The 27,383-nt window shown below is 37.5% G+C and overlaps 1 protein-coding gene across 1 annotated transcript in view; it reads left to right on the forward strand.

The window, feature by feature from the left end:
• Positions 1-27,383, forward strand: part of LOC131276532 (A disintegrin and metallopeptidase domain 3-like) — a gene marked incomplete at its 3' end in the record, with an annotated part of 109,543 nt that overhangs the window by 58,899 nt on the left and 23,261 nt on the right. The window contains exons 13-16 of the mRNA XM_058289817.2: positions 16,919-17,017; positions 19,212-19,407; positions 21,372-21,462; positions 21,705-21,894. Of these exons, the coding sequence (XP_058145800.1) occupies positions 16,919-17,017; positions 19,212-19,407; positions 21,372-21,462; positions 21,705-21,894 (576 nt within the window). The remainder of the gene's footprint in view (positions 1-16,918; positions 17,018-19,211; positions 19,408-21,371; positions 21,463-21,704; positions 21,895-27,383) is intronic.

Below are 27,383 nucleotides of genomic sequence, written 5' to 3' on the forward strand. Positions count from 1 at the left end.
GCATAAAGATTATCTTCATTATATAGTCATTAAAAATGATACCACTCTTCTGTACTCTCATAACTAACAAGATAAAAACCAGTAGCATCAATAGCCTAATCATCACTTGAATCGTCCCCTGAATTCCTCCAAAATGATTGCATTTATTCACTAGGTTTCTGAATGGTTATTGTTTACTTCCCCATCTATTGCTCTCAGGTCTTGCATCAGTGGGGACTTCATTTATTTTAACCTGGTTTCACAGAATTGGATTAATCATAATTCTTGGTTCATTAATATAAATGAAAATGACTTAAGAAGGACATAACAATGATACATGCATTGCCCTACTCTTCTTTATTCCTCTTTCTTTTTCTAGTCAACTGGTAAATGCAATCCAGAATTTTTGTTCAACAACATATTTTATAAAATTTTATTATACTTTCATTAGCTTTCCCTTTAGAACATTATAAAAGTATAGCCTAATATTCTGACACAATCTGTGCCAGCCAAAGGTACCTGCAGTTACTTGGATAGGCTGGTGCAGGGCCCACAAGCTTCCTCTCTGCCAGAGGTGAGGCTGAAGCCTAGCTTAGGGCTGCAGGCCAATATGGGTGAAAGAAACCAGTTCCTATCATTACTGTAATTTTTGGTCCTGGCTTCCCCTCACCTGGGGGTGGAGTCAAAATGGTGGCCACTGGCCTCTTTCTGACCAGGGCAAATTCACACCCCAGCTGTTCCTAGGGTTATATCTTAGCCAGCTGATTCTACCATTCAGTAGCCAAAATCAGCAGCCAACTATCTCCTCCTCTCCTGTTTCTGGGAAATGGAGCTTCCAATTCCAGCCACACAATAGCTCCTGGGGTGGCTCTGCCACCAGAGTAAGATAATCACCAGCCTCCATGGCTTGGCTGGTAATTTCGTGGAGAGGCTGGCGCAGGTCCCTGCAGCTTCCTCCCTGCTGGAGGTAGCATTGGGGGCTAGGCTAGACTTGCAATCTGACCTGGATGGAAAGAAGCCTGTCCCCACCAGCACTGGGATCCCAGTCCACCCCACATCCCCTCATGCCAAGTGTGGAGTTAAGATGGCAGCTCCTGGCCTCTTTCTGACTTTGACAGGCTCAAACTTTCACTGTTCTCAGGATTATACTTTAGCCCACTGAATTTACTCATCAGTAGCTGAAGTTGGTGCCCAACTGTCTCTTCCTCCCCCCTTTTTGGGAAGTGGAGCTTTCAATTCCAGCCGCAGAACAGCTTCTGAGGCAGCTTGTGCTCCAGTGGAGGATGGGCACTGGCCTCCAGGGCGTGGAACACTCTACTTATGAGTCTTCTCTGCAGATGGGCAGTCTCCTCCTTCCATTCCTTCAAAGATGTTGCAGGATGCTCTTCTGACCTCCTGGAGCCCCCAGTCAAGTGTTTCAGCTAGCTGCAGATAGCTCTGGGTGTTTACTACCTGCCCTGTAACAGGAGCTGACTCTAGGAGCACCTTACTCTGCCACCATCTTGCTGGTTGTCCGAAGTCTTTTTCCTTTTTAAATGTAATGATTTAGTGCTATAAATGGCCCTCTCAGCACTGCCTTGGCTAGATCCCATAAGTTTTGGAATGTTGTATTTTCATTTTCAATCTCTTCAAGATATTTCCTAGTTTTTCCTGTAAATTCCTCTTTAATTTTCTCATTTCTGTGTTTTCTATTCCCCCTCTGTTACTGATTTCTAGTTTCATTCCACTGTAGTCAGAGAATAGACATTTTGTCATTTCAATGTTTTTGAATTTATTGAGACTAATTTGTGATCTGACATATGGTCCATCATGGAGGATGATCCATTTACCCTTGGGAAGAATGTGTGTTGTTTCTTGTTGTTGGGTGAAGCATTCTATATATGTGTTTTAGATTAGTTGGTTTAGAGTATCATTCGAGTCTTCTATTTCCTTATTATATTCTGACTAGATGTTCTATTCATTTTGAAAGTGGTGTATTAAAATCTTTGGTTATTAACATAGACCTGTCAGTATCTGCTTTATATGTTTTGAGGCACAGCTGTTCAGTGCATATATAGGTATAATTGTTATGCCTTCTTGTTCAGTTGTCCCATTTGTTACAGTTTATGACATATCTGACATTAGTGTAACTTTCTCTGCTTTCTTGTTTACTACTTACATGTATTTTTTTCCTATCCTTTCATTTTCAATCTCCTTATTTCTTTGAATTTAAGGTGAGTTTCTTGCAGACAGCATATATTCAGGCTATGCTTTTTTATCCATTCTGCCCATCTCTGAACTTGTGATTGGAGAGTTTAATCCATTTACATTTAAATTCTTTACTGATTGTGTGGACCTTTGTTCTGCCTTTTTGCTATTTAGACTTTCTATGTCTTATGCCTTTTTTGCCCCTCAGTTCTTCCCTTAATGTGTACTTTTATATTTAGATTATTTTATTTATGTGTTGTACCATATTGAATGCCTTTTCTGTTTTCTCTGATTATGTTTTTAAATCTTTTTTTTAAAGATTTATTTATTTATTTCTCTCTCCACCCTCCCCCTCCCCCTTGTCTGTTCTTTGGGTCTATTTGCTGCGTGTTCTTTTTGTCGCTTCTGTTGTTGTCAGCGGCACAGGAATCTGTGTTTCTTTTCATTGTGTCATTTTGTTGTGTCAACTCTCTGTGTGTGTGGTGCCATTCCTGGGCAGGCTGAACTTTCGCACTGGGTGGCTCTCCTTATGGGGCGCACTCCTTGCGCATGGGGCTCCCTTACACGGGGACACCGCGGCATGGCACAACACTCCTTGCGTGCATCAGCACTGCGCGTGGGCCTGCTCCACATGGGTCAGGGAGGCCAGGGGTTTGAACCATGGACCTCCCATGTGGTAGACGGACACCCTAACCACTGGGCCTAGTCCACTTCCCATTAAATCTTTTTTCTCTGTGGTTACCATGGGGTTAAAATTTAAAATCCTAAATCTATATAAAAATCATATTTGGTTTGATAATAATTTAACTTCAGTAACATACACATATATTGTTTCTATACCCCTCTTCTTAAAAAATACATTTTACCACTTATATCTTTGTATATCATATGTCCAAAACTATAGCTTTATTATTACTTTTTATGCATTTGCATTTTTAGCACCTGTAGCAAGTATTCAGTGGAGATACATACTTACTAATACACTACAATAGTGGCATTCATAATTACTGAAATGATTACCTTTAGCACTGGTCGTTTTTCCTTTAGGCTACTTTGAACACTGTCTAGTGTCCTTTCTTTTTAGTCTGAAGAACTCCCTTTAGCATTGCTTGTAGGGCAGTTATGGTGTTGATGTACTCCCTCAAACTTTGTTTCTTCTTCTTAATATCTCCCTCAGTTTAGAGAAAAACATCTCATTGGGTATAAAATTCTTGTTTGGAAGTTGTTTTCTCTCAAACTATGAGTATTTTCATCTACCACCTTCTTAACTCCATGGGTTCTGATGAGAAATCATCGGTCCAGGTAATTGGGACTCCCTTATATGTAACACATTGCATCTTTTTCTTTGCATTCAATAAATGATGGGTTCTATTTTTCTTCATGTTTGTCATATTTGGTGTTCTCTGGGCTCCTTGGATATGCAGATTCATGTCTTTTGCTAAGTTTGGAATGCTTTTTGTCATTATTTCTTTGACGTCCACAAGCTAGCAGTCAGGAAGGGAAGATCACAAGCAGGCTGGAACCCCATGAACATCGAGTCAGCACCACACAAGGATGGACTGAAACCCTTTTCCATTCTTGTTGCCCCTGACCTTGATAGGACCATTTGCCATATAACTGAACACATACACACCCTTTGACCAGAAGTCAAAGAAACTGAAATAAGATTCAGGAGGAATCTTCACTCCAGTGACATCAATTAGCAGATCAACAAAATTGCTTGTGTTATGGAATGACAGCTGCTTCCCTTCTGTTCTCCAGCCCTGGAGAGAATCTCTTTTGCAGCCACCTTATATACCAATCTTGCTCAATCTCTTCCAAAAAAATTGAACATAAAAGAATACTACTATTATGAAGCCAACATCACCCTAATACCAAAACCAGATAGAAATACTACACACACAAAAAATACAGACCAATATCTCTAATGAATATAGATGCAAAAATCCCCAAGAAAATACTTGCAAACCGAATCCAGAGCACATTAAAAGAATTATACGTGATGATCAAGTAGGTTTTATCCCAGGTATGTAAGGGTGTTTCAATACAAGAAAATCAATTAGCGTAACAAACCACATTGATAAATTGAAGAAGAAAAATCACATGATTCTCTCAATTGATGCAGAAAAGGCATCTGATAAAATACAGCACCCTTTCTTGAGAAAAATATTCAAAAGATAGAAATAGAAGCAAACTTTCTCAATATGGTAAAGTGCATATATGAAAACCCTACACCTAGGTTTGTACTTGATGGTGAATGACAGAAAGCTTTCTAACTGAGATCAGGAACAAGACAAGGATGCTCATTGTCACCATTTTTATTCAATATTATACTAAAAGTTCTGACTAGAGCAATTAGGCAAGACAAAGAAATAAAAGGCACCCAAATAGGAAAGGAAGAAGTAAACCTTTCACTATTCACTGATGACATGACCCTATATTTAGAAAATCCTGAAAAATCCACAACAAAGCCACTCGACTTAATAGACTAGTTCAGCAAAGTAGTAGCATTCAAGGTTAATATGCAAAAATCAATAGTGTTTCTATATACTACTGATGTGCAATCTGAGGAGGAAATCAGAAAAAAAATTCCATTTATAATAGCAACTAAAACAATCAAATATTTAGGAATAAACTTAACCAAGGACATAAAAGACCTGCATTCAGAAAACTACAAAATATTTCTAAAAAAATGAAGAATACTTAAATAAATGGAAGGACATTCTGTGTTCATGGATTGGAAGGCTAAGTTTTGTTAAGATGTCAATTCTACCCAAACTTATTTACAGATCCAATGCAATCCCAATAATAATCACATAGCTTTTTTGGCAGAAACTGCAAAGCAAATAATCAAATTTATTTGGAAGAGTAAGAGGCCCCAAATAGCAAAAAACATGTCTTAAAAAAGAACAAAGTTGGAGAACTCTGACTTCCTGACTTTAAAGCATATTACTTAGCTACAGTGGTAAAAACAGCATGGTACTGGCATAAGGGACAGACAGATTGACCAATGGAACCGAACTGAGAACTTGGAAATTGACTCTCACATCTACAGTGAAGGGATTTTTGACAAGGCTGTTAAGCCCACCCAGGTGGGCCAGAACAGTCTATTCAGCAAATGGTCCTGGGAGAACTGGATAGCCATATCCAAAAGAAAGAAAGAAGACCACTATCTCACACCTTATGCGAAAACTAACTCAAAATGCATCAAGGATTTAAATATAAAACATCCATAAAACTCCTAGAAGAATACGTAGGAAAACATATTCAAGATCTTGTGATAGGCAGTAGTTCCTTAAAACTTATACCCAAAGCATGAGCAACAAAAGAAAAAAACAGATAAATGGGACCTCTTCAAAATTCAACACTTCTACACCTCAAAGGACTCTGTCAGAAGGGTGAAAATGTAGCCGACTCAATGGGAGAAACTATTAGGCAATCACATATCTGATAAGGGTTTAACATCCATGATATATAAAGAGATCATACGACTCAACAAAAGACAAAGTATCCGATTAATAAATGGGCAGGGAAGTGGCTGTGGCTCAATCAGTTGGATTCCCATCTACCATATGAAAGGTCCTGGGTTTGTGTCCCGGGGCGTCCTTGTGAAGGCTGTCGAGCACTGCCTGGTGCTAGTCACCGAGCGCTGCCTGGCCCACAGACGCCACAGAGCACCGTGGAGAGCTGACTCAACAAGGTGACGCAACAGCAACAACAAAATAGGGAGACACACAAAAACACAGAAGAGCATGCAGCAAATGGACACAAGAGAGCAGACAGCAAGCAAGCCACAAAGGGGAAGGGGAAATAAAAATAAATACAGACACAGAAGAATGCACAGCGAATGGACACAGGGAGCACACAGCACACAAAAAGCCACAAGGGGGGGGTATAATAAAAAAAATGGGCAAAAGACTTGAAAAGACAACTGTCCAAAGAAGAAATACAAATGGTGAAGAAACACAAAAAGAATGTTCAGTATCACTAGAGATTAGGGATATCCCTAATGCCAATGAAAACTACAATTAGATATCATTTCACAACTATTGGACTGGCTGATAACAAAGTCTGAAAACTGTAAATGTTGGAGAGGATGTGGACAGATAGGAATGCTTATTCACTGTTGGTGGGAATGTAGAATGGTACAACCACTGTGGAGGACTGTTAGGCAGTTCCAAAAGAAGCTGAATATAGACTTTCCATGAATCCTAGCAATTGCATTGCTAGGTACATACCCAGGGGAACTGAGCCAGTGATACAAATAGACATCTGCACACCCATGTTCATGTAATGTTATTCATGATAGCCAAAAGTTGGGAACAACCCAGGTGTCCGTTCAGTGATGAATGGATATACGAATTGTGGTGTACACAAATGATGGAATATTGTGCAGCAGTAAGAAGAAATGAAGTCGTGAAACATATGACAACATGGATGAACCTGGAGGACAATATCTTGAGTGAAGCAAACCAGACACAAAACGACAAAATACTCTATGATTGCCCTGCTATGAGCTAAATCTATTATGTGAAATATAAATATATTACGTGAAATTTGAATATGGGTAGAATTGCATATATAAGACCATTTTTCTTTGAAGCTGGACAAATGCAAGTTAATAGTAGAAAATGTTAATATTAGACGAAAAACCCCACATTTTTCCAAGTAAAGGAGGCCAGACAGGGTACTACATATTGTATGATTCCATTTATATAAAGTGTAAATGTAAATCAATTTATAAATATGAAAGTATATTAGTGGTTATGTAGATCTGAGGGAGGAATGCTAAGTTGTGTAGAATTTTCTTTTTTGGAGTAATGAAACTGTTCTAAAATTTTGAGATGATGAATGTACAACAATGTGATTTTACTAAAATCCATTGATTATGCACTTTGGGTAGAGTAGCTAGAAACAACACAGCTATGTACAGTGGGGGAAGCATAGAGAGATTGAGAAGCGAGGAAATTTTTTGTCTGATTTTTGTTTATTATGATTATTGAAATAATTAAAATTCTCTAATAATGATTGAAGTGATGGACACACAACTATGTGATTATACACTTTGATTGTACAAAGTGTATATTGATTGTACACTTTGGGTGAATTGTATGTTTATTACTATATATCCATAAAACTGATTTGTATAAAAAAGAAACCATAATCTATGATTCATTGATGTGATGTTCAATAGTGGGAAATATTTGTTGTGATAGAAATCAGAAGGTTACATAATTATTCGATTCAGTTGGAGGAGAAATGTAGGAAATTTCTGGGTTGATAGGAATTATTATATATCTTGTATATATTTGTCAAACTCATTAAATTGTATATCTACAATCTATGTATTTCAATAAATGGAAATTCTACCCCATCATCAAAATGATGCACCCATAAGTTATCTGTTACTATATAGTTACTAAATCTCAGTTGCTATGCTGTATAGCATAGTAAAACCTCATGTGAAATATAAATATGGGTAATATTGCATACGTAAGACTTTTTCTTTGTGACTGAACAAATGTATGTTAATGTTACAAGGTGTTAATATCAGGGGGGAAAACCCCACATGATGCTAAGTAAAAGAAACCAGAGGCAAAGTACTACATAGTGTATGATTCTGTTTATATAAAACGTAAATATAAATCATCTTATAAAGATGGAATTAGATTAGTTGTTATGTAGGGTTGGGGAAGGATAGCAGAACTGTGAGGTGATGGCTATGGGGTGTGGAGTTTTTCTTTTTGGAGAATGAAACTGTTCTAAAATTTTTTTGTGGTGATGAATGCACAATACTGCAATTTTACTAAGAACCATTAATTGTACACTTTGGATAGATTGTGTGGCATGTGATATATCTCAATAAAAATGCTTTATAAAAGTTACTGCAGAGGGAAGCAGACTTGGCCCAATGGATAGGACGTCCTCCTACCACATGGGAGGTCCACGGTTCAAACCCTGGGCCTCCTTGACCCGTGTGGAGCTGGCCCATGCTCAGTGCTGATGCGCGCAAGGAGCGCCCTGCCATGCAGGGGTGTTCCCGCGTAGCGGAGCCCCACGCGCAAGGAGTGCGCCCCATAAGGAGAGCCACCCAGCGCGAAAGAAAGTGCAGCCTGCCCAAGAAGGGCTCCACACACACGGAGAGCTGACACGACAAGATGACACAAGTACAACAACAAAAACGTTACTGCAGAGATAAATACCTCCTTTCATAGAAATGAATACAAAGCAGAGAGCTGTAGAAGCACCAAATAATACATTAAAATTCCAGAAAAGATCAAACTATTTTTATGTGAATTGAACTGTACCAACCAATCTTTTCTCAAAGGGATGTTTTAGAAACTGAGTTTGGACAGAGGATCAAGTTTAGTGTAGGATGAGAATCTCTACCAAAGAGAAATCAGAAAAGCTTTTAGTGGTTGTGCTGGGTGCAGTGATACTTCGAACACTGGAAGGACTTCACACATATATTAAAGAACATTTGGGTGTTTCTGATTTGGACTATTAGGAAAAATGTAGTCAAGGAACATTCATGTATAGATCTTTGTGTGGGCATATGTTACCACTTCTCTTAGATAAATACTTAGGAGTTTAATTGTTTGGCCATATGTTAATTTTACTGATAATTCGTAAGAATTTTCCAGGCTGTTTTCTATATGATGATATCATTTTATGTTTCAGCCATCTATTTGAGAGAGCTGCCTGTTCCTTATACTTCCCAACGTTTGATATTGTCAGTATTTTTTATTTTAGTTATTTGAGTATGTACCAGTATCTCATTGAAGTTTTAATTTGATTTACCTAGTGACAGATTATTGTAAGCATGTTTTCATGTGCTTATTGGACATTCAATGTCTCCTTTATTTTCTTAATGTTGTCTTTTGAAGAGCGTAAGTTTTTAATTGGGTCAAGTCCAGTTTATCCATTATTTTCTTTCACATGTTGTGCTTCTTATGTCTTTCCCAAGATTGTGAAGAATTTTTCTTATGTGTTCTGCTAGAAGATAAATACTTTTAGATTTTATGAGTATATCTGTGATCCATTTCATGTCAATTTCTGTGTTTCTCTTCAAGTAAGAACTGGATATCCAATTCTTCTAGCCCCATTTTTTGAGAAAACTATCCTTTTCCCATTGAATTCCATTGGTACCTTTATTGAAAATCATTGGATCATATATCTTTATCTCTTGTGTTCCATTGATCCAGATATTCTATCCCACACTAATTCCAGCTCTCCTTACAAAGAGATCAAGTATAAGAATATAAGTCTTCCTACTTTTTATTTTGTATCAGGATATATGGTGCAATTTAAGTTTTTGCATTTCCATTTAAAACTTTGCTGAGATTGATTGGAATTGTTTGGCACCTATAGATGAATATCTAAACAACTGACATTTCCAACCCATGCACTTCGGAAATTGCTCCATTTATTTGGGCTACCTTAATTATTTAAGTTTAATCCTAAGCATTCTGGCATTCTGTTTTTTAATGTTATTATAAAGTACATATATTTTTTCCCTAAAGAAACGTTTATTGAATGATGATTTGTATGGGATATAAAAAGGATTATACCATACCATATAACATTCCTTACAGTAATTACTTTCAATTTTTTTGTTTTGTTTTTTAATTTATTGAAGTATATCACTCATACATAAACATATGTAAACAATAAGTGTATAATAATAGTTGTGAACTTACAAAACAAACATATATAACATCATACAGGACTCTCATAAGTCACTCTACCACCAATAACTTGCATTGTTGTTAAACCTTTTTAACTAATGATTAAAGAGCATTGTCAAAATATTACTACTAAGCAAAGTATTTTTCCCTGAACCAATCCTATTATTATTATCTTTATAGCATTTATATATGAACATACATAAACAAGTGTATAGTAGAAGTTGTGAACCTACAAAGCAAACATGCATAACATCATACAGGGGTCCCATACATCAACCCTCCACCAACACCTTGCATTGTTGTGAGACGTTTGTTACAAATTATTAAAGAATATTGTCAAAATCTTACTACTAATCATAGTCCTTATCTTACATTTGGTATATTTTCCCCCCAACCCACCCTATTATTATTTTTTAAATATATTTTTTATGACAGAAGTTGTAAACTTATAAAACAATCATGCACATGTGCAGAATTCCCAAACAACACCCAATGTGGTGTGTTTTGCTAGAGATAAAATAATATCATCTGATTGTTGCCATGTCCATAGTGTACATTTGGCTCACATTTTCCATACTGCCTCAGTATCAACCCAATATATCTTTTGCATAGATGCAAGAATATTATATTATTACTACTAACACAGTCCATAGGTCACTCCAGCTGTATTTTTCCCATGCTTCTCCACATTCCCAACACCCTGCAGTAGTGATACACATTTGCTCTAGCTAACAAAGGACACTCTTGCATCTGTACCATCAACCACAATTCTCACCCACCTCTTGGTTTACTGTGCTATACAGTTCCTAGATAATTCTCTAGCATTCTGTTAATTGGTATTTATATAACTAGACTACCATGTTCATTCAAATCCCCATTTACAAACTAGCTGTTACTCACTGTGTGTTGCCATCTACTCTATACATTTCCACACTTTTACTAGTAAAGCTAATTAAAACTTCTACATACATTAAACACCAGTAGTCCACTCAGTCTTCCTCTTATCTCCTTTAAGAATCTACCACCTACCACCAGGTCTTGAAGATACTTTTCCAATAATTTCTTCTACAAGTTTCGTGGTTCTTGCTTTTATTTTTAGTTTTTTGATCCATTTTGAGTTAATTTTTGGATAAGATGTGAGATAGGCGTCCTCTTTCCTTCTCCCAGCTATGGATGTCCAATTCTTTCAGCATCATTTGTTGAATGGATTGTTCTGCCCGAGCTCACGTGACCGTACCAGTGAGGGTCTGTTTCTGAATCATAAATTTGGTTCCATTGGTCTATTGTGTCTGTCTTTAGGCCAGTACCATGTTGTTTTTACCACTATAGGTAGGTATTATGATTTAAAGTCTGGAGATGAGGGTTCCCTTTTCATTTTTATGATGTTTCTGGATATTAAGGACACCTTATACTTCCAAATAAATTTAATGATCGTGTTTTCAATTTTTTCTTTAAGGCTAGTGGAATTTTTATCAGGATTGCATTCAATCTGTATATAAATTTGAGTAGAATGGACATCTTAATGATATTTAGTTTTCTAATCCATGAGCATGGAATGTTCTTCCAGTTATTTAGGGCTTTTTCGATTTGTTTTAACCTTGAGTTGCAGTTTTCTGAATATAAGTGCTTTACAACATTGGTTAAGTTTATTCCTGACTATTTGAGTTTTATCTGTCATATTTTATTTTCACCACTCTTCTGATACTTTTAATTACTTTTATTGATATAATCTTCATTTCTAGACTCTCTTCCAGGCCCCTCTCTCCTGTCTTTTCTTTCCAGTCTCTAGCACACCATTTAGTATTTCCTGAAAATCTGGTCTCTTGCTTAGAAGTTCTCTCAGTTTCTGTTTCTCTGTGAAAATTCTAATTTCACCCTCACTTTTGAAAGACAGTCTTGCTGGATATAAGATTCTTGGCTGGAGGCAAGCAGACTTGGCCCAGTGGTTAGGGCTTCCGTCTGCCACATGGGAGTTCTGTGATTCAAACCGCGGGCTTCCTTGACCCGTGTGGAGCTGGCCCATGCGCAGTGCTGATATGCGCAAGGAGTGCCCTGCCATGCAGGGGTGTCCCTCACATAGGGGGGCCCCACGTGCAAGGAGTGCACCCTGGAAGGAGAGCTGCCCAGTGTGAAAGAAAGTGCAGCCTGCCCAGGAATGGCGCCGCACACACGGAGAGCTCACACAGGGGGATGACGCAACAAAAAGAAACACAAATTCCCGTGCCGGTGACAATAACAGAAGCGGATAAATGGAAGAACGTGCAGTGAATGGACACAGAGAACAGACAGCTGGGATGGGGTCGAGGAAGGGGAGAGAAATAAATAACATAAATCTTTTAAAAAAAAGATTCTTGGCTGGAAGTTTTACTCTTGTAGTATCTTAAATATATCAGACCACTGTCTTCTTGCCTCCATGGTTTCTGGTGAGAAATCAGCACTTGATCTTATTGGATATCCTTTATATGTTATGCATTGCTTTTTTCTTGCTGCTCTCAGAATTCTCTCTTTGTCTTTGGTCTTTGACATTCAGATGAGTATGTGTCTTGGAGTTGGTCTATTTGGATTTTTTCAGATGGAAGTCCGTTGTGCTTCTTGGACAGGGTATCTATGTCCCTCAATAGGGTTGGGAAATTTTCTACCATTATTTTTTCAAATATTCCTTCTCCCCCAGAAAGCTCTTCTTCTGGGACACCCATGACATGTATGTTTGCATGCCTTTTGCTGTCTTTTGTTCCCTGAGACCTTGTTCAATTTTTTCCATTCTTTTCTTCATTTCTTCTTTTGTATGTTCACTCTCAGAGGCCATTTCTTCAAGCTCAGCAATCCTTTCTTCTGCTTCCTCAAATATGCTATTATATGATACCAATTTTTAAAATTTCATTTATTGCACCTTTCATTCCCATAAGCCCTGCTATTTTTCTATGTATGCTTTCAAATTCTTCTTTGTGCTCATCCAATGTCTTAATCTCATCCAATATCTTAATCTCTTCAGCCATCTCACTGAATTTATTAAGGAGATTTGTTTGAACATCTATGATTAGTTGTCTCAACTCCTTTATGTCATCTGGAGGATTATCTTGGTCCTTTAACTGGGCCATGACTTGCTGTTTCTTGGTGGGGATTGTAATTTTTTGTTGGTGTCTTGGCATCTGGCTTACTAGAATATTTTTTCTGGGTTCAGTTTTTCTCTTTAATTTAGGGCTTCCTGCCCTTTCTTCCTTGCTGGTTGTGCAGTAGAAGCCAAGCATGTAGTTGGTGCTGTAATCTGTGGAGGCTCAAGCTGCCCTCATTGTGCCAGGGACCAAAGAAGCTTCTCCCAACTTTTTCCTTTGCCAGGAGTAGGGACAGAGTCACAGCTGTGTGGACTAATCCAAGCACAGGCCTAGATTGTAGTTTCCCAGAGAGACTGATGAAGCTTCACATCCCTTTCTCCCCTGCCTGAGGCAGGGATGGAGCTGCAGGTGTGGGCAGCAATCTATGCAGTGCAGGTCCAAGTTGACTGCCGTTGCCCTGGTAGACTTCTGATTTTCAGTCTATGGCAGCCAAAGTTACCTGCAGTTATCTGGATAGGTTGGTGCAGGACTCCTCAGCCTCCTCCCTGCTAGAAGCAGGGCTGAAGCCTAGGCTAGGGCTGCAGGTTGATCTGTATGAAAGAAACTGTTTCCTGCCACACTGAGAGTTTCAATCAGCCTGGCTTCCCCTCAGGCTGTGGGCAGAGTAAAAATGGCAGCTACTGGCCTCTTTCTGACTTGGGCTGGTTCATACCCCAGCTGTTCCCAGGGTTATCTCTTAGCCAGCCAAGTCTACCAATCAGTAGCTGAAATGGGCAACCAACCATCTCCTTCTCCCTGTTTCTGGGAAATGGAGCTTCCAATTCCAGCCACAGAATAGCTCCTGGGATGGCTCCTGCCACCATAGTAAGATAATCACCAGCCTTCACGGCTTGGCCAGTAACTTCCCGGAGAGGCTGGCGCAGGTCCCTGCTGGAGGTGGCACTGGGGCCTAGGCTAGAGCTGCAATATGATATGGATGGAAAGAAGCTGGTCCCCACCGATGCTGGCATTCTCAGTTCACCCTACTTCCCCTTGTGCCAGGCGAGGAGTTAAGATGGTGGCTCCCAGCCTCATTCTGACTTGGACAGGCTCAAACTTTAGCTGTTCTCAGGATTACACTGTAGACGGCTGAATTTACTCATCAGTAGCTGAAATTGGTGCCCAACAGTCTCTTCCTCCCCCGTTTCTGGGAAGTGGAGCTTTCAATTCCAGCCGCGGAATAGCTCCGAAGGTGGTGTGTGCCTCCAGTGGAGGATGGGTAGCAGCCTCTGGGGCGTGGAGTCTCTACTTATGTGTCTTCTTTGCAGATGGACAGTCTCCTCCTTTCACTCCTTCAAAGATGTTGCAGGATGCTCTTCTGGTCTCCTGGAGCCCCCAAACAAGTGCTTCAGCTAGCTCTACAGAGCTCTGGGTGTTTGCTAACTGTCCTGTAGCAGGAGCTGACTCTAGGAGCTCCTTACTCCACCACCGTCTTTCTCTCTCTCTCTCTACATATGTTTTCCATCTCAACTTGCAGTTTTCTCTTCAAGCAAATAGAAATAGAATTAAACATGAAAGTTACCGACTAATTCTATGAAGCCAGTTTAATTAATCTTACTTTAAATGACTGAATAATATTTTGGAAAATATCTGCAAAATGTCTAAATCAAGAAGGAATCTCAATGAATGTATGAAAAGTATGCTTTTTAATATTTTCTAGAAATAGGGAAACATTTCAGTATTTCATTAAAATATACCATTACATCCCCAAATAGAGAAAATTTGTAAGATATTAAATTCTGGAGATATTTGAATAAAGTTTAAGACATCTATGAGCAAAAGAATTCCTTTGATTCCTCCCATTTCTCAATGATGAATCACTTTTACCATTTTACAAGGTTCTTACTTCTATTCTCATGGTGGGATTCCATTCTCAAATTACATGCCATCAAAACTGACTTTTCTAAGCCCAACTTTAAGTTTAGATCTCCATCATACATTGAACACTGTCAAAACTTGATCTCCACCATAGTCTTTCTTTTGGAATCTATTTTTTTTGAATTTTCCCTTTTGTGTCATGCATGAATTTCTGTTGGATAAAATCTTTTTGGATAAAATTCTGTTATCCAATATTAATATTAAGTATATGCTCAGTCTTCCATTTAACTAAATACTCTTGATGATTTGATATAAGTATTTCCTTGAAATATTTGTATTTTGAAGCCTAATGCACTCTTCTTCATAATGAAACATGAAAATGGAAAACAATGAATAAAATCTCATGTCAATATCAAAGCATGTTATAATAAAGTTTGTGATACTTTAATCTTTGCAGATAATATGTAATCAAAGATATTATACCAAATTTTATATATAATTTTACATGATAGTCAGATATCACAAACAAAAAAAATATCATTATTTCATAAGTGCAACTGATAAATTTTGCTACTCTTTCTGGGGAAAGATACATTTTATTTTTAAGATTTATTTATTTATTTCTCCCTCCCCACCCTCGTTGTTTTGTGCTTACCATCTGCTCTCTGTATCCATGGGTTCTGCGTTCTTCTATGTCTGCTTGTCTTCTCTTTGGGCAGCATCGGGAACTGATTCTGGGACCTTCCAGAGTGGGAGAGAGGGGCTCAATCTCTTGCACCACTTCAGCTCCCTGGTCTGCTGTGTCTCCTATTGTCTCTCCTCTGTGTGTCTCTTTGTTGCGTCATCTTGCTGTACCAGTTCTCCATGTGTGCCAGCAGTCTGGGTGGGCCAGCACTCCTGTGTGGGCCAGCACTCCTGCGCTGGCCAGCACTCTGTGCAGGCCAGCAGTTCATGTGGCCCAGATCTCCTCTTGGGCTAGCTCATCATTTGGGCTGGTTTGCTTTCACCAGGAGGCCCCAGGAATTGAACCTTGGACCTACTACAAGGTAGACAGGAGACCAATTGCTTGAGCCACATCCACTTCCCAAAAGATACATTGTTAGAGCCTCTCAGGCAAATCTTACTTAAAACAAATCAAATAAAAATAAATGTAAAAATATTAATAACATGAAAATTTTAAACACAATACAGCTACATGTTTACATGAAAGGTTTTTTCTATTAACTCAAAAATAGAAACTACGAATAAAAGATAAGTAGATCTCATTCTTAATATCAAAACTTTTCAATAACTACCTAAGTTGTCATGAGAAATTGGGAAAAGTACTGATAACAAATATTACTGCCTAGAGGCTAATACTGTAAATGTAATAGCAGTGCCTACATATAAGAGGAAAACATAAGGAAAAGAATGTCCCAACAGAAATATGGGCCTAGAAATAAACTAGACTTTTCAGATATGTAAGAGTTTCAGTACATAATTAATAAAATAATAAAATTGAAACAGAAAAAAAAAAAAACCACTGGTATTTTTGCCTATCTTTTTTCCCAATTTTTAAATATAAAACTCAGCCTTGTGAGGCAGTCACTCATGCAGTGAAAATTTAACTCTGTTTAACTTTTAGGGCATATTTAAAAAGCACTTAAAAGTTTTATACTCTATGGCCTAATATTTCTACTTCTAGAAAATCAGGGAGCTGAGCAAATAAAAATGACCAAAATAGCCTTTTTGACATATTATAAACAATAATAAAACATGATTATACTTTAGAAATCCTTATATTGTTATTTCTATGAGTGATTATATATTTCCCCAAATGATATTTTGAGAACACTTGATAATATGGCAATGCTTATGATATAATCAATGAAAAAAGGAACATCTAAAATTTTGCATTACCTATACTTATGCACGAAAGGATGATTGAATGATAGTGTGATATTTTGAGCCTGGAATTATGAGCAATTTCTTTAGCATCCTTTTTCCCATAAAGAAAATACAAAGTTTAAATCAGTGGTTTTAAAAAATACAGAAATGAAAGAATCATGAAGTAATTTAATTAACTTAGAAATACCCTTTAGTATATTTTGAGATTAAGTAAAATATTTTGTGACCGAATATACCTATAATTACCTTGATTGTGTTTGCTTTTAGAATTGTCGATATAAAAAATGCTGTAATGCTAAAGAGTGTCGTCTGATTGGATCTGCAGAATGTGGCTCTGGACCATGCTGTGAGCCAAATTCTTGTTTGGTAAGCTTTTAAAATGTGACAGTGTATTCTTTTATGGATTTTGGTGTCCTTATGCATTTTATTTACTTTTTTACATATCTTTCAAATATTTTACTTTATATACTTTGGGGTGAGCATTTTTAATTTTTGTCTACTTCATAATTGTATGACTGTTTACTCCATGTTCTTAAATATTTTGCAGAGCATGATATTTGGAAGATATATGTTATTCTACACAGGGTTAGACGATGAAGATATTTCTATTGTAGTCTTTTGTTTTCAAGTTCACTAGTTTCTTGTTATGGTAAAAGACAGACACCAGTTTCCTAGACAGCGGGTTCCAGAATTCAGAGGATGTCCTTAGGTTTCTTTTAGTCTGTTTCTTAGCTTTGCTTTAGACTATCTAGTTTCATTCTCTATCCAAGTACCATTCAGTTCACAGTACAAGATTATTTGGGTGCTATGAATTATTCTTGGTCATGCCCAAAGGCAACTCTTCATGATCAAACAACATAACAAAAATGGTAACAAACTACACAAAACAAACTTGACTTTCATTGCTGGGGTAAACAATACAACAATAATACAGATTTGCAATTTAAAAATGGGGAAAAATGAAACTGTAGAAGTCAGCAATATGAGGCAAGTAACAAATACTGAAATACAGCTTTGACTGAAAATGGAAATGGATTGCGTCCTCATTTCCCTTGGGTAGTTCTTCCATTGGATTTTCCTCAATAGCCATATCTGAGAGGAGAATTGGATGGGATTTGTCTTCTGTGGATTGTTTTAGTTCAGCATCCCACCTTCTGTGAGGCACTTTCGGAGATTTAAGACAAACAAAAAAGCTGATTAGAGAATGTTAATTACCAGGTTCATTTTTTCTCTGTTGATAAAAACCACTCCTAACATTTTTCTACTTTGTTCTATGCATATTATTTTTCACTTTATAGGTTAGTAAGCAAAAGAAATGGTCATTTATTTGGAAGGGACACTAGTGTAGCAGCAACATCCTAGGGTTTCTATTCCTTAGCAATAGGCCATATTGCTTTTCCCTTCTCCATAGCTCTCATTTGGGTCTTTTTCACCCAGTCATTGGGCTGATGCAATAGGGCTTTTCTAAACAGTCCATAGATCTCTAACTACATCGCAAGGGATAGTTCTTTAAAATGGAGATAATCGTTACATTTGGTAGAATGAAATTTCATGGTACAAGTTGCAGGGGAGAGCTTCAGGGATGAAAAGTCAGTGTGTTGCCTTAGATAATATTAATTTTATTTTTAGGAATGGCATGGAGTTTGGCTCCCACTACCTTCAAGGCTCACAGAGATCTGACACTCTGCTGTCTTCCATTATTGGCCATAAGTGTAACAGGCTTCTTTCAGTAAATTTTCTTCCTTCTCTACATTGAAATAGGTCCATTACCAGCTAAGCTTGCTTAAAAATTTGAGATATAATCTGATATTTTTCTAATAAATTTTTGGCTTAGATAGAGTCAAGTCCAAGAGCTAAGATGTGAAAGATAATAGTTGAGCTGTTTTGCTAACACATAATAGTAATTATCATGTTTCTAACCAGTGCTCAAGATTATCCTATTTTTAAATTAAAACAAGTTTTAATTGGTATCACACATGACCAGTTATATACTGGTCAGTTGTATCTTGATGATGAATGAACAAGCAAAGAAAACAAAGACCTAAGAAGCTCAAAGAAAACTATTCTGTGAAATCTAAAGGGTGGATCTAGAGGCATGCCTAGGTGAAACTTTGTTTCAAACAGTAACATAGGGATTCTGCTCTATGTATCTGTTGGATCTCCTTTCTTCTGTGTAGACTTTATTCCCAAACCAGCTTTTTCCTTATGGGGCATTGAAAGCTAAATACAGCTCCTGGCTTATATTTCCTTAGTGTATGGTATTTCAGAAGAGCAAAGGGACTCTCTTTCCCAATGTCCATCTTATACTTGGAAGAGGAGGGAACCTTTACTGACCCTGTCAAGTTAGATCTCCTAGAGCTGTACTCAGATGACCATAACATTTTAACTAAGAGCACTTTCACTAGAATTTTAAGTAAATCCATAATTTAACTTTATTGAAACATGTAATAGTGATGAAAGAAATATTTATTGATATAATATTCTTATTGAAATGCTGTTACATTTTGAATTGCCCTTTTACATATATATATATATATTTGCATTTTTCCTGCTCTCTCAGATATCTGAAAGAGGAAAAGTATGTAGGAAAAGAAGAGATCTGTGTGATTTTACAGAATACTGTAATGGAATATCTGAAATATGTGTTCCTGATACATTATCTGCTGATTTAGAACCATGCCGTAATAATACTGCTTATTGCTATGGTGGAAGATGCCGAAATACAGATACACAGTGTGCAAGGCTTTTTGGAAGATGTAAGAATCATGTACTATTTGGGAGTTCACTTTCAAATATAGAAAGTTAGTGAGCCACACTATGGACACAATAAAAGGCATTATTTTTGTCAATCTAAATTTGGAAACAAGATTAAATTGCAATCATTACTAAAAACAACTTTAAACTGAGTGTTAAAATGGACTTATCAATTAAAGGGCTAAAATTAGGGGCTATTAGTCAAATTTCCAGACATTGGCAGAAAGAGTAAATAAAAGCATAGTAGATAAAGAGTACAAAAAAGTATGTCATTATTCAGTTATTTCTGCAGTATGAAAACAAATTTGCCTACTCTTTTTTTAGTTAGAGAAGTAGGGTTAAGGGAAAATTATGCATAGAGAGTTCCTATATACCACATTCACACTCATAGGTTTCCCTGTTATTAATACTTCATATTAATTTAGTACATTTGTTGAAATTGATGAAACAATATCACTATAATTATAAGTTGTAGTCCATTGTTTACATGAGAGTTTACAGTTTGTGTTGTACAGTCCTATAGGTTTAAAAGAATTTTACACTGTTAAAAGACTATAAGCAACCTAAAATTTATCATTTCAACCATTTTCAAATATACAATTCAGTAGCATTAACTTCATTCACATTGTGCTTCTCTCACCCTATCCATTACCAGATTTTCCCATCACACCAAACAGAAACTCCGTTGTAAATGAGCATTAACTCCACATTCCCTATCCCCATCCTGGCCCCTAATAGCCTGTATTCTATTTTCTGACTCTATGAATTTGTATATTCTAATTATTTCACATAAGTGAGACCATACAATATTTACCCTTTTGCATCTTCTTATTTCCCTCAATGTGATGTCTCCACAGTTCATCCATGTTCTAGCACATTTCAGAGCTTCATTCCTTTCTACAGTCAAATAATATTTCATTGTATGTATATGCCATATTTTGTTTATTCATCTGTTGTTGGACACGTGGTTCCTTCCATCTTTTGGCAATCACGCATAAGCTGCTGTGAGCATCAGTGTGTAAAAATCTGTTTGAGTCCTTGTTGTTAATACTTTGGGGTATACGCCTGGAAATGTGATCACTGGATCACATGGTAATTCTATTTTTGAAGCAAAAGTGCTGAGTCCTTTCTGTCTTTCCTGAGCCTATGATTTGCCCTAGGTTTGCACGCCTTGCCTTAGGAATTCCCCTATATATAGGAACCTGAAAGCCTCTTCTATTCCATATGATATGGGCTTTTCCCCACTCCAGGGTGCTCTATTAAATGTCATAAAGTCAGCAACCCTTTTTCTTAGATCTCTTCTGTTGGATTGTTTCTTACACTGCTTTAGATGTCAGCGAGCTGCTTCTGCCTGCCAGACCAGTTCTGGGAGTGTGAGCCAGAAGGAAGTATTCTGAGTCGGTACTTCGTGCTGCCTCCTGATATTATAGATTGACACTGACACACAGGCTCCTCGGTATGCCCATAGGTTTACTCTGTTCCCTCTGGGACAGAATCAGGGAACCACAATGGGTGTGTAGGCCAGCTCCAAACCATGCAGGGAGAGGGTTTGGGGAAGGGGCCAACAAGTGTGCCACAAGCACCTCCTACCTATTTTAAGTTTCATTTTCTTGATTTGGTACTTGTTCAGTTACTGCAACCTGTTAACTATTTTCTGGAGTTTTGAGGAAGCTTGCTTCGCTGGTTTTTGCTGTATGTTCAAATATTCTATGGTAGAATGGAACCCTGCAGCCTCCTAAAGATGCCACCATCTTGGTCAACCAGATGCCCCACGAGTTTCTTCTTCTTATGTGGGCAGGTTGTAGTAAATGTTTCTTCTCTTTGTATAGCTTAAGTGATACCACAAATTTACAGTGGATGACCCTTGCCCCACTTCTCTTACCTAGGTGTCTTTATATTAATTTAACACTTTTAATTTTAATTATTTTGTTTAATATGTGTAATTCAAACTTGTTTTTTCTTTCAGTTGCCAAGGGTGCTAGTTTTCTATGTTATGAAGAAGTGAATGTTCTCACGGATCGCTTTGGAAGCTGTTACTGGGACCGTTGCTATCTTGAGTATGTATTTACAAAATTATATGTTTTCCAAATGCATGTGTTTGTTTACTACCAGTAGTCACTTAATACAAATGAGAGATGAACCAATGGATATGGATGAATTTATATATTCTGTTTCATAGGATGTTATATGTTCTGAATATCTTTGTCATCATTATTTATCTTCACCTTTTGAATTATTATTCACGTTGAAATAATAACAAATAACAAATGGGTAATTTTTTTCTCCTTCATATTGCCAGGCACTCCATGTGTGGAAAACTAGTTTGTCATTGGTCAAAAGCAGAAATAATAAAACGAACTCTCTATGATATTCAATATACTTATTATGGAGGCCAAGTCTGTGTGTCTTTAGATAGCACACGTGATCTAAATAATAAAGCTAGCGATCCTACCTTTGTGGACAATGGCACACAATGTGAGTCAGAGAAGGTAAATAAAAACCTTCCTTAATACACTATGTTTTTATTAATTAAAGCATCAGCTATTTTTCTTTAATCTTTTATCTCTGTTTGAAATTATGAAAAATGTCTATGCATATTTTAACCTAGTGCCTAAATTAAGCTACAGTAGTTGAATACTTGAAAATAACATACACTGTTATCACATAGATTAATAACAATAATGATTTATTTAGAGTTGTAATCTTTCCAGAAATGTAAAATAAGGACAGGAAAATGTAAAGTGAATAGTAAACATCTCAGAATGGGAAAGGATATTCTAATATAAAAATAATAGCTCAATTACTTGGGAAAACACTTTTACTAACTATATTATAAAGTAAAATGTCATCCTGTCAAAGACCATCTGAAACAAACTGAAAAAATGTTTGCTATAAATATGACAGACTAAATGCAGACATTAATTAAAAAATGAATTTCATTATATATTAGAAAATGCATTAAAATGGATTTATATGTCTACACACATGAATTGTATGAATACATATGTATGTATGTATATGTATGTATATATATATGCTGATGCAAAAAAAATCTCATGAAACAGAGCGTATGACTGCATAACTTGTAATGAATAAATAAAAATAAGTGAGTATCTGTGGTGGCTTAAAGCTGTGTGAACTCCAGAAAAATAAGTTCTTAAATTAAATTGATTCCTATTAGTGTGGAGCTGTTGTAAGTAGGACCTTTTGATGAGGCTACTTCAGGATGGGTCTTAATCCTATTACCTGAGTTCTTTATAAAAGAATGAAATTCAGACAAAGAGAAAAAGGCCACAAAAGCAAGAAGCTGAAATCAAGAAAACCTGGAAGAGAAGCTTCTGTGCGCTTTGTCATGTGACAGAGGAGCCAAGGATCAATGGCATTGCCATAATGATGCCTTGATTTGGACATTTTCCTGGCCTCACAAGCGTAAGCTAATAAATTCTTATTGTTTAAGCCAATTCATTTCATGGTATTTGCTAGAGGAGCCTAGGAAACTAAAAACATACCCAGTTATTGCTTTTGTCTTTTCAAATAGGCTTTGAACATTGTGTTAATATTTTATAGTGAGAGGGGTATCTTATTATCATCTTAGGACAAGTATAGATTAGCACATTCTTCCCAGAGAGTAATTCAGAAATGTATAAGGAGTACATCATAAATATTATAACCTTTAACCCATTTTTTATAAAGATTTAAAAAAAAATTTATTTCTCTCCCCTCTCCCCCAGTTGTCTGCTCTCTGTGTCCATTCACTGTATTCTTCTGTGACTGCTTCTATCCTTATCAGTGGCACCAGGAATCTGCATTTCTTTTTGTTGTGTCATCTTGTTTTGTCAGCTCTCCGTGTGTGCGGTACCATTCTTGGGCAGGCTGCACTTTCTTTCGCGCTGGGCGGCTCTCCTTAGGGGGCGCACTCCTTGCGCATGGGGTTCCCCTACGCGGGGGACACCTTTGTGTGGCACAGCACTCCTTGTGCGCATCAGCACTGTGCATGGGCCAGCTGCACACGGGTCAAGGAGGCCCTGGGTTTGAACCGTGGACCTCCCATGTGGTAGGCGGACGCCCTATCCATTGGGCTAAGTCCGCTTCCTGCTTTAACCCATTTTTAATATAACAATAAGAAAATTTTTAAACATTAGGAAATAGACAGTGGTGTAGAATCCTTATGAGTTATAAGAGAGAAGAAAGGTGACATTAAATTTCCATTGTTTGGTCAAATAAATTTTGTCTATCCAAAATGGAATGGTATATTTCTTTCTAAAGTGATATTTGCAAATAATTTTGGTGCCACAGAAGTATATCTGCAGTCTTATAGTGTAATGGTTTTAAGCTGTATGGACCCCAGAAAAGCATGCTGTTAAGTAACTTTAAGGTTAACCCATTCCTGTGGGTGTGGACACATTGTAAGTAGGATCTTTTGGTGAGTAGGATCTTAACTTCAGACGTGACCCATCCAATTCAGGGTGGGTCTTAATCCTCTGAAAAGAGAATGATATTCAGACAAAGAAAGAGAAGACCATGGAAGCAAGAGGCTGGAAGCAACAAAACCCTGCAGACGCTACCATGTGCCTTGACATGTGACAGAGAAGTGCAGAATTGCTGTCAGCCAGTCTTCAAGAAGAAGACATCATTTTGATGCCTTGATTTGTAACATTTTCACCGCCTCATAGCTGTGTTCTTGTAAGTTAACACATTCCCATTGTTAAAATTGTTTTTGACAGCTGTAGCAGACTAAAACATATGGTTTGTGAAACAAATCAGAGCAAGAGCTTTAAAGAGAGTAGGGTGATGAAGCGGACATGGCATTTCCACTGTCTGAATCACACTGACACAGGCGTGTGAGGATTTGTACTGAACCACAGATTGTCTTTTCAGCTTAGGTTGTCTTACTGGCCAACCCTGAGCTTTTATAATGCGTCTTAATTATTATAACTTTACAATGGTTAAAAAATAAAGCTTTTAAGAAGAAGCTGTAGCATAAAGAGTTTGTGGTATCAATAATAGCCAAAAGCATCTAAAACATAGGAAGATTCTAAAATATATTCAAAACTTCTACACTGAAAATTACAATGCATTAATAAGTAATCAAAGAAGTCCTATATAAATAGAGCAATAATCCACACTCATATTCAATGTTTTAAGATCCAATGTTCCTCAAATTAATTGGTGAGTACAATGGCATTGAAAACAAAATTCTACCAGGGGTAGTAGTGGAAATTGATTTAAAATTTATATGAAAATGCAAAGGGTCAAAAATACAAAATTAGTCAAGGTAGTCTTAAAGAAAAAAGATGGCAGCTGGAAATGCACATAACTACCAAGACTTATTATGAATTTATAGTAATTAAGACAATGCAATGCTGGTATAAAGGGAGCTAAACTGGCTTAGAGAATAAAATAGAAAGCATTTCAAAGGGATTGCAGATCAAACTGTTTTAATAAACCTTATCAAGAAAATTTAGGTTTGTCATTAGGTACACTTAAAGAATTCTTAAATAAGACACAGTATGTCTTAACTATATAGGAAAATATTGCCTAAAATATCGACTAAATATTGATTAAAAATCACTGAATACTTGATCCAACATGTAGGCTGAAATATTCTGCTGGTCTGAGTTGACCCTTTAATTCAAGGTCTCTTTCTAGTTGCATCATGAGTTAGTGATTGGTAGTAATCCCTCGGCACCAGGAAGGCTCATCCCCAAGAGATATGTCCCACACTGGGGGGAAGGTAATGCATTTACATGCTGTGTTTGACTTAGAGAGTGGTGACATTTGAGCAACATGGAGGCTCTCAGAAGGTAACTCTTAGGCACCCTGCAGCTCTAGACCTAGTTCATATTTCAGGCACATACGCTCATAAGCATAGTCATCAGTATAAGGGCTCGTAATTGGACCATCTTCCTTCTTGGTCTTTGCTGTTGCACTTCGGGGAATTATTGTTGTTCCATTGGGGAATATGACAGAGCTCCCGTGGTTAGGAACTCAGCACTCCCTCAGTTGACATTTGTAACTGTAACTACTATAAAAATACCCAACATGTATCAGAACATTTTTATGTCCCCTATATTCATGCTTTGGAGACCCCCCCAACTCACATGCCCCCCATCAATAACATCCCACACCAGAGTTCCTCCCCTGCCATATTTGAACCTCTCTGTGATCCAAAATTCTTCAACAATGAAGCCTAATATATTGCCAAATTCAATAAATAGGAAATTGAAATATAGTGATGGGTTTAAAGTTTAGAAATAGAATACATAATAATTTAGAAATACTAAAATAAAGTAAAAAGAAATTGGTGTATTAATAAAATGAAAAATATTATAAAGCTTTGTTTCTAACGTTTTGCTTTTCATCACTGTAATAGGTGTTGTCCTGTATGTACAGTGGCAGGGTACTTTCTTTCATTTCTTCCTCAGTATCTACATCCTTTCTTTTTTTTTTCTTTCTAATTTTTAGTTTTATCTTCAAAAAACTTTTAGATCATAGTAATTCACATGCACAATATAGGGGACTCCCAAATATTCAACATCAAATCCTTTTCCCCTTTCCCCAGCAATGATCTTTTCACATGTCCATGGTATATTTGCTGTAGCTGATGTACAGATTTTGAAACATAGCTATCAAGCATGGTTTCATTTTGGCTTGCATTATGGTTTATACTTTAGACTGTACAAATTTCTAAATTTTTTGTTTCCTTATGTTTTACATTATGATTTACATTTTAGCTTATAGACTTTTATATGCTTTCGGTGTAAGTTAACATGTCCTATATCCACCATTGCATGATCTTGTGGAGCACTTCCATTGCCCCCCAGTTGCCCTGCTTCCTTCTATTCTGTACCTCTCGCCCCCTCACCTCAGGACCCACAGTGACAATCAATCTTCACTACTTGAGGGACTGGATTTATAGAAACTGCAGCAATGCTGAGGGCTTGATTTTGAATAAAAGGGGGAAATGGCAAAGACAAATGAGTTGATATGGCTAAGAGTCTTCCAAAAAGAGTTGGGAGGTCATCAGAGGGGTCGTGCTTATGTGCAACTCAGCAGGACCCCAGAGGGAGCCAAAGTAGATAAAACCCTAGGTGCTGGTTCTCCTGAAGGCAATGGAGATCCGCAGGGTATATGGTAATGACAGATGGATTTGGAGTTCTGTGCCATGTCAGAGGGCTTGCTTTGGAATTTGTGCTCCTGAGTGTGATGGAGCTGGACTCAGAGGTGACTTTTCTACACATGCCTCTTCTGTCACTTTGACTGAACTATGGTTGGTGCAAGGGATGGTGCATACTCAGGGGACTTGAATCCCTGGACTGCCCATGTGCCAGCCGGAACCTGAGCCTCAGCAGAGTTGCAACTCCTACCCTCTGGCTCATTGGACAAACCCAGGTCAGCTAACAGGGAGGTAAAGATGGTCAACCACTGCACCAGGGAATCAAGAGTGCCTACAACTGTAAGCAGAGGAATTGTATCCATCATTTATGTGGAATCTAAGCCCCCTCTTGATCTAGAGGTGGAGAGGACATCACCATCCCAGGGTCCACGGAATGGAGGAATAGGATATGGATTAGAGTGGACTTACTGGTATTCTACTATAAAACTATTGTGCTTAGTAATGGAAGAAATTGTAGCATTGAGGTGGAGCCACAGTAGTTGCTGAGGGCAGGGAGAGGGAAGAAGAGATGTGATGTGGGGGCATTTTTGGGACTTTGGGTTATCCTGAGTGATATAGCAGGGTCAGATACTGGGCTTTGTATATCCTTCCTTAACGCACTGAATGTACTGGTGGAGAGTGTGAGCTACAAGGTAAACTATTATCCATGTGGTGCAGCAGTGCTCCAAAATGTGTTCACTGAGTGCGATGCGTGTACCACAATGATGGGGGAGGTTATTGGTGTGGGAGGAGTAGGGTGGGGATGTGGGGTGTACACAGTTTTTTTGGTGATGCATATATCTTAAAAAAATACAATTTACA

The sequence above is a fragment of the Dasypus novemcinctus genome, chromosome 29 (genome assembly GCF_030445035.2).
Source record: "Dasypus novemcinctus isolate mDasNov1 chromosome 29, mDasNov1.1.hap2, whole genome shotgun sequence".
NCBI classification, from domain to species: Eukaryota; Metazoa; Chordata; class Mammalia; order Cingulata; family Dasypodidae; genus Dasypus; species Dasypus novemcinctus.